The sequence below is a fragment of the Hemiscyllium ocellatum genome, chromosome 9 (assembly GCF_020745735.1).
Source record: "Hemiscyllium ocellatum isolate sHemOce1 chromosome 9, sHemOce1.pat.X.cur, whole genome shotgun sequence".
NCBI lineage: Eukaryota > Metazoa > Chordata > Chondrichthyes > Orectolobiformes > Hemiscylliidae > Hemiscyllium > Hemiscyllium ocellatum.
Genome location: NC_083409.1, coordinates 84869263 through 84884883, shown reverse-complemented (window position 1 = coordinate 84884883; position 15621 = coordinate 84869263). Strand labels below are relative to the sequence as shown.

The window sequence follows — 15621 nt, the reverse complement described above, 5'->3', positions numbered from 1 at the left end:
GCTGATCGAGACTTCAAAAGTTACTTACATTCCTGTAACTCTGAACATTTTGTCCATTTTACCTTTTAATTACTTCAGTAAAGAAAATGCCCATAAAATATAAGATATCGTCTTTTCTTTAAATACAACTAAATTCATAAATCTGTTTATGGTTAAACAAGGATGTATTAATTTCAGTGCTGCCATTTTATCTTTGTTATTGCAATATGGAGAGTTATTGAATACTGTACATTCCTGATGCCTGAATGCCTGGAGGGAAGGTTATAGCTAACGGCTATAAAAGTCCAGTGATACGTGAGTTTATGAAGTTGTTTGTGTTCATTGGAGCTAACTGGAAAAAACCTGAGCAGGACTGAGCTGTGTTTAATCTAAACTAGTAGACCAACAGAATTTAAAGGAGGTAAAAGCTACAGTGCTGCCTACTGATGAAATTGGAGCAAGACATATCATACTATGTGATCTTAAATTCAAAGTGAAGCTGGTTTACCTGCGCATGTAAGAAAAAGGTACATGTTCCCCTGAAAGTGCACCAACTGGTCAGCTGGTGATGGCAGAAGAGAAGACATTTCGCTATGGCCTCATTGTTCTGGGATTCTTTTTGATCATAGTTGGAATGTTCATAATGAATGTGGATAAGCCTGGGGTCTATGCAACCTTCTTTTCCATCGGGATTCTGATGATCGTCGTGGGGATTGTCTGGAGCATTTGTCAGTGCTATCCTAAGGTATGGGAATTAAATAATCCTTTCCAGACAGGGACAAGTTTTTAGGGGAATGAACAGGAAGGGTCGGAAGTATTTTCATCGCAAGAGACAATAAATGTTGGAGAGAAAACTATTGAGAACAGATACAGAAAGAATAGGCCAAAAGACAGAAACAATCAGGAAATAGTGAAAGTAAGGTGTTTATTTGACTCCTGTTAAATGGCAATCAATTTTGTTGACACTATTGTTTTTGGTGCTGAGGTGGGGGGGGGGGGAGGAATCCATAAAAAATGCTTCTCATTGTTTAGTCAGAATAAAAACGAGGCCAGCATTTATGGTTCCTTGTAAAGATTAAGCTCTTAAAACTACTCTCAGATCTTTCACAGAGTTGCTTACCGTAATAACAGGGATAGTTATGTAATCCTATTGTTAAAATGGTGCCTCATTCAACCCAGCCTTTCTCTTTAGGACGGCAAAGTTAACTGGAAATATTTTGTGAGGAACCCTGAAGGAAGTCATCAAATTTCCAGTTTCTGAACAAAACAAGTGGGAACTAACTGCTTTGTTTTTTTTTTAAACAAAAACATGTTTTACACCATACGCTGTCACAATTTACATTTGTTCGCATTGTCAATGCGACAAAACATCCTGCGTTAAGTATGACTCTTGACTCCTAATCCTTATTAGGAGTCAAGAGTCCAATAAACAACAGCATCAATAAACTAATACAATGTTGCATAATATAGTCAAAGCTACTGTGTGTAAGTCAGATAAATCCTTATGAAATGACACTGTAGTTTAACTGCTCCAGCGGAGGTGTTAAGTATTTTGGAATGGATGGGCCAAATGTGGCCTTTCTTATCTGTATTTAGTGATCTTGCAAAATCAAACATAGCCATACTTATGATTAGTTGTAATAATGCTAATATATTCCAGATGTTTTTGCTGGAACACTACATCAAGTTCTGGCGGCTGAGAAGGGAGAGAACAGAAAGACAGTTACAAGACTGACTCCCTACGGCAGAGAAGAAAGAAATGCTACACCATTACTGACGCAAATTAGAACTCTTCTTTTTCCAAGAAATAGGATTGCAATTTCTGGAGACAGTCAGAACAAGTATTACCATTACAACTCTCGATATTAATTACAGTAGAAGGGGAACAATATCAAATCAAGAATCAAGATTTTCAAGAAGTCACAGGGTCAAGCCTTGGTAACTCAAATTCCTGGAGGTCGTGGCAAGATGCTGAAGTGTCTGCGATAGTCCTAAATATTCAATTGGACTCTGGGTGGAGGTGGTGGTGAAGGGAGCAGGGAAAGTGCACATTTCCAAATTTTGCCCCTTCAAAGGTGCTTCTTAAGCGGCTATCTGATATAAAATATAATTTTGATCATGTTTCCTGTCGGCAAACCCAATACTTTAATGAACATCAGTGTACAGCTGTTGGCACTCCCCCACTGCTAAAATAACTTGCTTTGCACAGAGTCCAACGAGGGCTGGTCTTAACAGTCACTGACATTTGTAACAGCATTCAATCTGGAGGAGCTACCTGCTGTAGTCAGCACAATGGTGGCAGTCCCCAATATGGCTGCGTCCATCCTTTGCACTAAGTTTGTGTGGGGCAGATGATAATTGTCACATTTATGGGAAGCACCAAAATTTGACATAAGGTTCAGAATTTAAGAAAACTTTTAACTTGCTACATTTTGGCAGACAGTTACCACTTTTAATAGGGAATGAGAGTCAATCTTAACAAAGGTCAAACTAAGCCACAGTGACGCAAACTTATAATATTAGAATATTAGAAAATTAGAAAACTACATAAGCCCCATATCCTGTATTTTTCAAAATTAACTGTAAAGTCTCAGTGTATATTCAAATAGTAACTCATTTTTTCCATGTATAAGAGGCTCAATGCAAAGAGTAATTAACTTAGTAAAAACATTTTTCAATATATCGGGGTGCTATATAAATGGTTGATGCATGTTAGTCTGAAAAATGTGATTGCTACATTCTGTAATAAGTTAACATTAGTGGGAGAAAAAGCTGTTGCTTGCAGGATAGTTTCCTGTTGAATTAATTGAATGAGGAAGTATGAGCTGATGAATGTATTAGTAGAAAATTCCAGTGCAGGGATACAGTGTTATGACAGTTATTTCGTTCAGTGAAGATGCAGGATACTCCATGATAAATCACAGGGAAGTATAAACAGCAGTAAGAGTAAATAGTAAGGTTTATTATCATACTACAACAAAAACAAGTTGTAGTTTTGGGTGATGTGAAAAATGATTATCACTGTGGCAGGCATAATGCATTAGTGACATTAATATGTGACATTAGAACCAAGCACACATGATACAAGATGAATCTCATATTTTTCAATAGTTAAGGTAAATACCAGTTTAAGGAATAATTGACATGTGAAAAAGTCACTGTTATTCAGTAATGATATGGAGCATAAACAACAGAAAAGCAGTTTGCTTTGTAAACAGAATAAAATGTATAATCAAGACACATCATTGAAAAGTGATCAAAGCAAATTGCATTGAATGACATTTCTACAAATAGTCATTCTCAATGAGACAATTAATTCATTAAAGTTCTGACCAAATAGTTCAAAGTTTAATTTAACCCCAAAGTGTTATAGAATTCAGGTTATGCTAAAAGTCTTTAGTACTTACATTGATTGTCCAGCTGGGTTCCACTTGCTGCTCTGTTGACCTTTCCTCATCATTACTGCCACAAGATTGGCATCTACTTGACACTTTCCAAAGTATGTGAAGTGCACTAAAAGCAAGACAAATCCAACTTGGTCAATTACAGTCTATTCTCAATCATCAGCAAAGGGAGGGAAGGGGGCTATCGACAGTGCTATTAACCAGCACTTGCAAAGGAATAACCTGCTCACTGACACTTGGTTTTGTTGTCAGGGAAAAGTATACTTAGCTCAAGACATAATCATAACCTTGTAACAAACATCAATAAGAAAGTTAAAAGCTCAAAAAGTGAGAAAAAAATATCTTTCCATCCAGAGGTTGGTGGGAATCTGGAATTCCCTGTCTGAAGGGGTTGTGGAAGTAGAAAAGGTGTCCACAATCACAAAAGTTTATTTCCTTCACCACTGACACTCAGGGGCAGCAGTTTGTACCATCTACAAAATCCAAAGCAGAAATTCACTCTGGCTGCTCCTACAGTATATTCTAAATCCACAACCACTTCCACCTACAAAGACAAAAGCAGCAGATCCATAGGATTACCTTCACTGGTAGATTCCCCTCCAAGTCTTCCTGACTTTAGAATTAGAATTCAAATTGTGTTCATTGTCACATGTACCCGCTTGAGTACATTTAAATTTACAAAGTCAATGCCTCAGGCACCATCTTCGGTACAAAGGTACGTTGGTACAGATTCTTATGAATAACTTAGAAACATAAAGAAATCAAATGTCCAGTATTACAAACCTTCATGCCACCTTAGGTACGAAAGGTATATAGGTACAAAATCTTAGGAATACATTAGATGAATAAAGGCATAAAAGTTCAGAATTTACAGTCCTTCCAAGCAGGGAACATGGAGCAGACGGGGCTTCACCTCAAGGCTGTCGAGGCCAGGAGGCCACTCTGGATCCACCTCAAAGCTGGAAACCTGAGCTAGCTTCATCCTCGAGGCTGGGAGTCCGCACAGGCTTCACCTCGAGTACAGAAGTCTGCACTGGCTTCACTTTGAGGCTGGGAGTCTGCACTGGCTTCACCTCAAGGACAGGAGTCCGCAATGGGCTGAGAAGTGGCACCTTTAATTTAGGTCAGTGTGAGGTGCTGCATTTTGGGAAAGCAACTCTCAGCAGGACTTCTACACTTAATAGTAAGGCCCTGGGGATTGTTGCTGAACAAAGAGACCTTGGAGTGCAGGTTCATAGCTCCTTGAAAGTGGAGTCGCAGGTAGATAGGATAGTGAAGAAGGTGTTTGGTATGCTTTCCTTTATTGGTCTGAGTATTGAGTACAGGAGTTGGGAGGTCATGTTGCGGCTGTATAGGACATTGGTTCAGCCACTGTTGGAATATTGCGTGCAACTCTGGTCTCCTTCTTATTGGAAGGATGTCATGAAACGTGAAAGGGTTCAGAAAAGATTTACAAAGATGTTGCCAAGTTTGGAGGATTTGAGCTATCGAGAGAGGCTGAATAGGCTGGGACTGTTTCTCCTGGAGGGTCAGAGGCTGAGGGGTGACCTTATAGAGGTTTATAAAATCATGAGAGACATGGGTAGGATAAGTAGGCAAGTCTTTTGCCTAGGTGGGGGAGTCCAGAACTAGAGAGCATAGGTTTAGGGTGAGAGGGGAAAGATATAAAAGGGACTAAAGGGGCAGCTTTTTCTTTCAAAGGGTTGTATGTGTATAGAATGAGCTGCCAGAGGAAGTGGTGGAGGCTAATACAATTGCAACATTTAAAAGGATGGGTATATGAATGGGAAGGGTTTGGAGGAATATGGGCCGGTGCTGGCAGGTGGGACTAGATTGGGATGGGATATCTGGTCGGCATGGACGTGTTGGACCGAAGGGTCTGTTTCCATGTTGTACATCACTATGACTCTATGACAGGCTTCACCTCGAGGACAGGAGTCCCTCTGGCTTCATCCTCGAGGCTGAGAGTCCGCACCAACTTCACCTCGAGGCTGGGAGTCCTCACTGACTTCACCTTGAGAGTGGGAGTCCACACTGGCTTCATCCTCGAGACTGGGAGTCTGCACTGGCTTCAGCCTCGAGACTGGGAGTCTGCACTAACTTCACCTTGAGACTGGGAGTCTACACTGGCTTCACCTCAAGAACAGGAGTCCGCACTGGCTTCACCTTGAGGACAGGATTCCTTGCTGGCTTCACCCCCGATATCACCGATGGAGCCCAAGGAGGGGAGGTAGGAAGAAAGAAAATACAAAAAATGTTACCGTTCCTTCAGTGTCACTGGGTTAAACTGCTTGGACTCCCTTTCTAAAAGCATTGTCAATCTACCTTCACCAAGAGGACTGCAGTGGTTCAAATAGTCTGTCCACCATTATCTTCTCAATGTCACCTGGAGGTGGACCATAAATGCTGGCATTGTTTGTCCACTTCCGTGAATGATTTTTTTAAAATGCACACATTTGCTCACATTTACGACAGTCGAGGTAGACAGCTCTGCAGAAGTATCATAGATGAAAAACATCAGCAAAAAAAGAACAAGTTCTGTGGATCAACAGTCCAAACTGTGAAATGAGATGACTTTCACACCATTCTCTTGGCCATTGGTGGTGATATCATATTGGTGTCTGTAGAATGGTAGAAAATCCTCAGTCAAGTCAGTTGGACCTAGGTCTTTGCTTCTGTTCTAAGTTCCATTTTTCAGGTACAGTACTTGAAACATCAGCTTTTTTGGTCTATTCACAGGGTGTGAAAAAGAGAGAAACTTATCTTGTCTTGCAGGCTTTCCATATGTCTGAATGCAACTGCCTTCTCTTAGATCTGTGACAAACTCCAACTCTAGGATGAAAAGCTTTCTCAGGGCAGCTTTTCAACCCAAAGGCAGCTGGTGACAGCCAATCTCAATAGTTCTCTTTTAAATGCAGCATCCCCAAAAATGACATGATCTTGTGTAACTGAAAGGTTATTATCCCATAGTTCCATTTTAGACCTTGGCATTGTGAGTAAATACATCTAGTATGGTCTCTGCAACACAGCAGGACCCAAACTTCCATTTCGCAACTTTATATCCAGAAGATATGTGTTATTCTATCCTATTGTATTTTCATCCAAAATACAAAACTAATAGTAAAATCAGGTGCAGAATATCCTGCAGAATAGTTCCACCAATTCACCCATAACGCAGGCAAATTCAGACATTGTAGAGGTTTTATTATTCATTCATAGGATGAGGATGTCACTGGCTGCACCAGCATTTATTGCCCATCTTAAGTGCCCAGAGGGCAGTTAAGAGTCAACCACATTACTCTGTGTCTGGAGTCATATGTAGACTAGACTGGGTAAGGATGGCAGTTTTCTTCCCTGAAGAACATTAGTGAACCAGATAGGCTTTTCCAACAATCGACAATGGGTCCATGGTCATCAGTAGACTCTTAATTCCAGACTTTTTTTGTTGAATTCAAATTCCACCATTTACCAGGGCAGAGTTCTTTCTTTTCTACCAATATGCAACCTTCTTCATACTTTTACAGAAATACATACACAACTAATCCTGCATAATGCTGTTTGGGTAAGAAGGATCACAGATCAGTACCTTGTACTGTGGCTCCCCTCACAGCAATTGCATACACAACTCTAAATTAATTTACACCTATTCCTTAACCAAAAGCCTAACTTTGTTCATTTGATCAACAAGATGATGCAAAAGCCTACCACAGACTGGATACTCAATGTTAGGTACCATCACTCACTTTAAGGAGACAGCTCTGTAGATTGAGAGAGGCACTAAACTCACCCTGGGATCTGACAAGATTGGCAATACTTTACTGGTGCAAGGGCATTGCTTAAACATCTGTGTCATCCTTGAGAAGCACCACAAACCACAACTTTCCATTCATTTCTGTCTTCTTAATCCCAAGACAGTAATGTTCACCAATTGCTAGCTTCCATCCTTCTTTCTCAAGGTCAACATAGCAATGTGTGGTACAGGAGGAAGAACATTTTTGTCAAGTAGTTAATGAGGAGCATGACACCGAGGAATGGGAGCTGGATAATATTGTTTCCCAGAACAGTAGAATGCGCCAGTGATTCAGCTTTTCCCCTCATTACACAGAGATAATACGTTACAAGAAAGTTTAACTGGTACAGGACAGGTCAGTTCAATCTTGTACATTGTCATATATATTTTCGAAAGTTGAATGTATTTGATGTGCACAATTTTCCATCTATAGTGAGCTAAAGGGTGAATGTTTTCTCATTTAATGACAACATTAGTTTACAGTGGATTTTTAAAATGTAATTTTCTAATAGACAGACTTCTTTTATAGGCGACCCATATCCCACCTATCAAGTCAGAACCAGAGCACCTATTTCCAGAAAAACAGCAGCTTCCAGGCTCCATATCAGAGTGTGAGGTTCCTCTCAAATCAAGGTAATTGATCATAAATCTTGATTATAAATGTTGAAATGTTTCAGGTGGTAAGATGTGCAATTCTCTGCACACTCCTGATCTTATTGAAATTTTTCAAGAATTTGTATAAATGAGCTGAGAGTGTGGTGCTGAAAAGGCACTGCAGGTTAGGCAGCATTCCAAGGGGCAGGAGTCATAGCCATAGAGATGTACAGCATGGAAACAGACCCTTTGGTCCAACTTATCCATGCTGACCAGATAGCCCAAACTAATCCAGTCTAATTTGCCAGCACTTGGCCCATATCCCTCCAAACACTTCCTATTCATAAACCTATCCAGATGTCTTTTAAATGTTGCAATTGTACTAGCCTCCACAACAGCCTCTGGCAGCTCATGCCATATAGGCAACACCCTCTGTGTGATAAAGTTGCCCCTTAGGTCCCTCTTATATCTTGTCCTTCTCACCCTAAACGTATGCCGTCTAGTTTTGGACTCCCCCACCCCAGGGAAAAGACATTGTCTATTTACCCTATCCATGCCTCTCATGATTTTATAAACCTCTATAAGGTCACCCCTCAGCCTCTGACACTCCAGGGAAAACAGCCCCAACCTATTCAGCCTCTCCCTACAGCTCAAATTCTCCAACCCTGACCACATTCTTGTAAATCTTTTCTGAACCCTTTCAAACTTCACAACATCCTTCCAATAGGAAGGAGACCAGAATTGCACGCAATATTCCAAAAGTGGCCAAACCAATGTCCTGTACAGCTGCAACATAACCTCACAATTCGTATACTCAATGCTCTGACCATAAAGAAAAGCATATCAAACACCTTCTTCACTATCCTATCTACCTGCGATTCCACATTCAAGGAGCTATGAACCTGCACTCCAAGGTCTCTTTGTTCAGCAACACTCCCAAGGACTTTACCATTAAGTGTATAAGTCCTGCTAAGATTTGCTTTCCCAAAATGCAGCACCTCACATTTATCTAAATTAAATTCCATCTGCCACTTCTCAGCCCATTGGCCCATCTGATCAAGATCCCGTTGTTATCTGAGGTAATCTTCTTCGCTGTCCACTATATCTCCAATTTTGATGTCATCTGCTAACTTATAACTATACCTTCTATGTTCATATCCAAATCATTTATGTAAATGACGAAAAGTAGAGGACCCAACACCGATCCTTGTGGCACTCCACTGGTCACAAACCTCCAGTCTGAAAAACAACTCTCCACCACCACCCTCTGTCTTCTACCTTAGAGACAGTTCTGTATCCAAATGGCTACTTTTTCCTGTATTCTATGAGATCTAACCTTGCTAATCAGTCTCCCATGGGGAACTTTGTCAAACGCCTTACTGAAGTCCATGTAGATCGCGTCCACTGCTCTGCCCTCATTAATCCTCTTTGTTATTTCTTCAAAAAACTCAATCAACTTCATGAGACATGATATCCCAAGTACAAAGCCATGTTGTTTATCCCTAATCACTCTTTGTCTTTCCAAATATATGTACATCCTGTCCCTCAGGATCCCTCCAACAATTCGCCCATCACCTACATCAGGCTCACTGGTCTATAGGTCCCTGGCTTGTCCTTACCACCCTTCTTAAATAATAGTACCATGTTAGCCAACCTCCAGTCTTCTGGCACCTTACCTGTAACTATCAATAATACAAATATCTCAGCAATGGGCCCAGCAATCCCTTCCCTAGCTTCCCACAAAGTTCAAGGGGACACCTGATGGGTCCTGGGGATTTTTCCACTTTTATGCGTTTCAAGACATCCAGAACTTCCTCCTCTGTAATCTTTCAAGATGTCAACATCTATTTCCCCACATTCTATATCTTCCATTTCCTTTTCCATAGTAAACACTGATGCAAAGTACTTGTTTAGTATCTCCCCCATCTCCCGTGGCTCCACAAAAAGGACACCTTGCTGATCTATGAGAAGCCCTATTCGCTCCCTACTTACCCTTTTGTCCTCTTTAACCCTATTTGCCAAAGCTATCTCATGACCCCTTTTTGCCTCCTGAGTTCCCTCTTAAGTTTACTCCTACTGCCTTTGTACTCTTCTAAGGATACACTCGATCTCTGCTGTCTATATCAGACATATGCTTCCTTTTTTTTCTGAACCAAACCCTCAATTTCTCTAGTCATCCAGCATTCCCTACATCTTCCAGCCTTCCCTTTCACCCTAACAGGAATATACTTTCTCTGGACTCTCATTATTGCATTTTTGAAGGCTTCCCATTTTCCAGCCGTCCCTTTACCTGCGAACATCTGCTTCCAATCAGCTTTTGAAAGTCTTTGCCTTATACCATCAAAAGTAGCCTTCCTCCAATTTCGAACTTCAACTGTTAGATCCAGTCTATCCTTTACCATCACTATTTTAAAACTCATAGAATTTTGGTCGCTGGCCCCAAAGTGCTCCCCCACTAACACTTCAGTTCCTGCCTGCCTTATTTCCCAAGAATAGGTGAAGTTTTGCACCTTCTCTAATAGGTACACCTAGATATTGAATAAGAAAATTTTCTTGTACACTCTTAACAAATTCCTCTCCATCTAAACCCTTAACATTGTGGCAATCCCAGTCTAGTTTTGGAAAGTTAAAACCCCCTACCATAACCACCCTATTATTCTTACAGATAACTGAAATCTCCTTACACATTTGTTTCTCAATTTCCCATTGACTATTAGGGGGTCTATAATACAATCCCAATAAGGTGATCATCCCTTTCTTATTTCTCAGTTCCACCCAATTAATTTCCCTGGATGTATTTCTGGGAATATCCTCCCTCAGCACAGCTGTAATGCTATCCCTCATCAAAAATGCCACACAACCTCCTCTCTTGCCTCCCTTTCTATCCTTACTGTAGCATTTGCACCCTGGAACATTAACTGCCAGTCCTGTCCATCCCTGTCCTGTAATTGCTATGATATCTCAGTCCCATGTTCCTAACCATGCCCTGAGTTCATCTGCCTTCCCTGTTAGGCTCTTTGCATTGAAATAAATGCAGTGTCATTTATCAGTCCCACTTTGTTCTCTGCTTTGTCCCTGCCTGCCCTGACTGTTTGACTCGCTTCTTTTCTCAACTGTACCATTCTCAGATTGATCTCTTTCCTGACAATCTCCCTGGGTCCCAACCCCCTGCCCTTTCTACTTCAAATCCTCCTGAGCAGCTTTAGTAAATTTCCCTGCCAGTATATTAGTCCCATTCCAATTCAGGTGCAATCCGTCCTTGTACAGGTCACATCTACTCCAAAAGAGATTCCAATGATTCAAAAATGTGAATTCTTCTCCCATACACCAGGTCCTCAGTCATGCATTCATCTGCTCTGTCTTCCTATTCCTACCCTCACTATCTCATAGCACCAGGATTAATCCAGATATTACTTCCCCTCAGGACCTCCTTTTTAAATTCCTGCCTAACTTTCCAAATTCTCACCACAGAATCACAACCTTTTCCCTTCCTATGTCGTTGGTTCCAATGTGTACAATGACCTCCTGCTGGCCCTTCTCCCCTTTGAAAACATTCTGCACCTTCTCTGAGACATTCTTGATCCTGGCACCAGGGAGGCAATTCACCATTCTGTTTTTTCGCTGCTGGCCACAGAAACATCTCTCTGTGCCTCTGACTACCCCCTAACATAATCGATCACTTGGAACCTGACATACCCCTCATTACATTATAGCCGGTCTTGATACCAGAAACCTGGCTGTTCATGCTATATTCTCCTGAAAGTCCATCACCCCCTACATTTTCCAAAACAACATACTTGTTTGAAATAGGGATAGACACAGAAGACTCCTGTAGTGCATGCCTCCCTCTTCAACCTTTCCTGGATTTAACCCATCTACCTGTCTATATATCTGCAGCTTTTCTCCCTTCCCATAACTCCCATCTGTCACACCCCCTTGCTTTTGTAACTTCCTCATTGCCTCTAACTGTCGCTCTAACCGATCCATTTGATCTGACAGCATTCACAACCAACGACATTTATTGCAGATATAATTCTCTGTAACGCTTAAACTCTCTTGAAACTCCCACATCCGACAAGAAGAGCAAATCACTCTACTAAAAGCCATTGCGTTCCTTCCAATGTACAGACCCAGAAAATAGCACCGTCTCATTGCTTTACAAAACACTCTTCCGGGCTAACTTAATACTTATGGCTTATATTTTTAAATTTTAAATCAAGAGACAGATCCTAATAAAAGTATATAATCAAGAAAGAACCGACTCTACTTAATATTGTCAATGTACAGCAATACTTAAAATTATTCACTTATCGGTTTCTGTGCTGTGACCTCTTCCACACAGTTTCCTCTGAGATCAGTTGTGAATTTAGCTGTTTATTAAGTTTTCTTGGACATACTCCGATAGCCAGCAAGGCAGTAACTGCGCAGATGCACTGCTGTATCAGTCAGCAATGTAGGTTTCTTTCTCTCTCTCTTACAGGCCATGTGCCCACTGTCTTTGTCTGTCTTTCTCATTTGCCCTTCATCAGGAATGAACAAAGGGCTTAAGCCCAAAACATCGATTTTCCTCCTCCTCAGATGCTGCCTGACCTGCTGTGCTTTTCCAGCACCACTCTCTCGACTCTATTCTCCAGCATCTGTTGTCCTCACTTTCTCCTATTTGTATAAATGAGTAAGATAGAGCTTAGGCAAGTATATTCTCCATAAATTTTTAGGTTAGGGTAACTGAAGTAGTAAATGATACCTTAAACTGGCAGCGCACAGGTAGAACCACATTGATGAGACAACTCATGGGTAAAAAGAGATAATAGACCTGGCTAAGTCATACACATTTTCATTGTACAATATTTGAAAGGTATTGGTTGATTACTGACGATATACTACCGTTGATGAAAATTTGAAATACGAACAAAACAACTGGAGCAAACCTGGCAGGTCATGCTGTGTCTGTGGAAGTTAATATGTCAGGTAGATAATCTTTCACTAGAAATGAACTCCAAGAGTCTTCAAGACAGTAGAAGGGGAAATGGTCAGGAAGAGCAAAGAAGGGCACCGTAGAGGTCAGGGAGATTAAATACAAAATATTTCATGATGGCAATAATGTGGTCATGGATATGGTAAAGAAACAGAGGTTTGCCCAAGTGAAGATAAAATGGCTACCTAAAAACCATTAGAATGCCATATGAAGGGATTAAGAAAGAAAGAAGACAAAACCAAACCAGAAAAACAAAACAAAAACAGGGATCAAGATGGAGGCAGCATTGTTGAACTCAAGTTGAGTCTAGAAAGCCTTAGTATGAGAAGAAAGATAAGGTGCTGAGGCTTAAGTTTACACAGAGCTTCATGGGCACTGCAGCAGGCCAGGGACAGAAGGCCATGTTCTGGCATTAGTTTTCACTTGATCTGAATTTGTGGTGACAAATTCTGTGTCAAATTACTATTTATAGTGAGAGTTAATATTTTAGTCCTGTTCTTAGGCATCAGAGAAATCCTCAAATTTAGCTTGGAGTTCTATGTTGTAGCAAAGGGCATGCATTCCTGGAGCGCTACAATCTTTATAAAGTTATTCATGGGAATTTCCTGATACTTAAGATTAGGAGAGTGAAAAAGGAAAGGAAAGGCTTTTATATCTCAGCATTCCAGAAATTTACTCCCATGTCTTGTTTTATTTCTTTTTATGTGATAATAACCAGATGCCAAACTTCAACTTGACCTTTCTTAATCTTGGTTTATATCTGTTTCTCCTACAATTATGGTTGAATTTAATGTAATTTGTGGATTACTTATAATTGTTTACCATTTTACAACTATAAAGTCACTTTTAAATGTCCTCTTTCAAAGCTTAGAAGTTTTATATCGTCATAATCACAACTCAGATCTCGCACCCAATCTTGTGACTCTTGTTACACAACTTCCAAGCTTTTCAAATGACCAGAATAAGACAAAGTTTTCAGAGCTTCTACTATAATATAACATTTTTGGTTTTTTTTCAGCTCCCAGAGTCCGTATACCTCCTGTGAAGAAGCTAAACAGTATGCAAAAAATCTGCCTACTTATGGGCAAATCCAGCAAAACATAAGCGGGGTGGAAGACTCATCTGAAGTGAACTCGCCTCCCACTTCACTCCAGTCAAAACATTTGGATGAAGGTCAATCTTCTGTGAAGGCAGAGGTTCTGGTCCATAGAGATTCAGAGAGTGATGGGGAGACCAGTTCTAGCTGCAACGACATTACCCTTTCTGCTGGAACGTGAGCTGTCTTTCCTGTTAATATGTATTTTTCACTTGATTTCACAAACTTCTCTTCAGACCTCTGATATGTATGTGCTCAAGTTCCTGAATAGATTAAGTAAACATTTGAAGATGGATAGTTCAGAAAAAAAGCACTTTTATCCTCATTAAGGAAAGACTCTGCATAACCCAAATTCTCAAATTTAATCATTCAAAGGTTGTGAAATTTTAGATACCACAATAATATTATTTAAAAGGAATAATTTTGTCAAATGTTTGTTGAAGAAACCCATTTCAAATTTAAAGTCTGCTTCCAATATTTTCATGGTTCTGAGTCTCAGACATTATAGACAGTTTGTGTGGCTTGACCTTTTACATGAACTAGCTCATGTTGCCATTTGGGGTCTCTGTATGATTGTGCAAGAGTGCGTGTTTGTAGCAGTAATACTCTGAAACATATAATCCTGTCTTTCACCTTTACACATTCAGTTAACATCTTTTGAGACTTACTGCAGCTTTATATAGAAATTGCTAAAATTAATAGTCAATGTTCAGTCCAATAATCTCCTGTCTCTATCCATTTGCAGCAAGGGAAGAGGATGCACTGAGGCACCCCTTGCCACATTCAAGGAAGACTTCGACACCGCAATCAATTCATCTCCGTCAAACAACTTGGCACTTCACAGGCACAGGTCAGTCCTCCCCCCTTCCTCTAGAAACAAAGGCCAGAGCCAACCACCTCAGAATGAAAATGTCACCTTAGTTGACGCCGTTTCCCCTGACTGTTCAGCTCAGCATAACCAGCTAGCTATTAGTGCTTCGGAGAGTGATGACAAAAATACCACAAGTATTGCAACTGCAGCACCTTTTAAATTTGAGCAACCAGCATCCAGGGACAGTCAGGAAAAAGAAGACCAGATTGCAAGTGATATGTTTTATGGGATATGTGATGAAATGAATGGAATAAATCTTTATATTTCTGAGGAATCAGAACAAGAAGAATCTCGCTGCGATGAAATTTCTGTGTAAAATCTGCATCATTTTCAATACTAAGGATTTGTAATTCCTTCTGATTGTCCGAGTGATACCATCAGTGTTGAATTCTCTTACAAAAAGAAAACAAGTTAACTACAATTATAAATTTGAATCACAACTTTATTCTATTAAAAAAGTCAAATGCAAATTGCAACTTTCATTCCTTAAATTATTAATCAAAGATTTCAGAATATTCATTCATATAATTTATATTGCGAACTGTCAAAGTTCATCTTTGCTGGAGATCCTGGTGAATTTCTTTGTGTATTTCTTGCCATGTTTCCTGGAGTCACCATGTGTTAAGTGGCAACGAATATCTTGTAGCACCCCTTGCTCCTTTCTACATGGATCCAAAGTAATTGCCTGAGCCTCAGTCAAGATGTCAGTGGAAAGCCTCACTCCAAAATTCAGGGGACTTCTTCCCTGTCATAGGTGCTTTCACAGATCCTCTTCTATTGATGTGACACCACCAGAATTTCATGCCGGTGGGCTCCTCTTAACGGTCCAATCTTGACCTTGGAAATTTAGGCTTGGACAGAAATAGCAAGGCACCGGATCTCTGCCCCAAAAGGGAAAGCACAAGCAACGAC

General features: G+C 40.4%; 1 protein-coding gene across 1 annotated transcript; it reads left to right on the top strand.

Annotated features, from left to right (window-relative positions):
• The first annotated feature begins 251 nt into the window (after window positions 1-251).
• Window positions 252-15078, top strand: bsnd (barttin CLCNK type accessory subunit beta). Its single transcript, XM_060830535.1, has 4 exons — window positions 252-724; window positions 7703-7806; window positions 13761-14015; window positions 14584-15078. The coding sequence occupies exons 1-4, from the start codon at window positions 548-550 to the stop codon at window positions 15023-15025; spliced, it is 978 nt and encodes a 325-aa protein (XP_060686518.1). The 5' UTR covers window positions 252-547; the 3' UTR covers window positions 15026-15078.
• The last annotated feature ends 543 nt before the right edge of the window (window positions 15079-15621 follow it).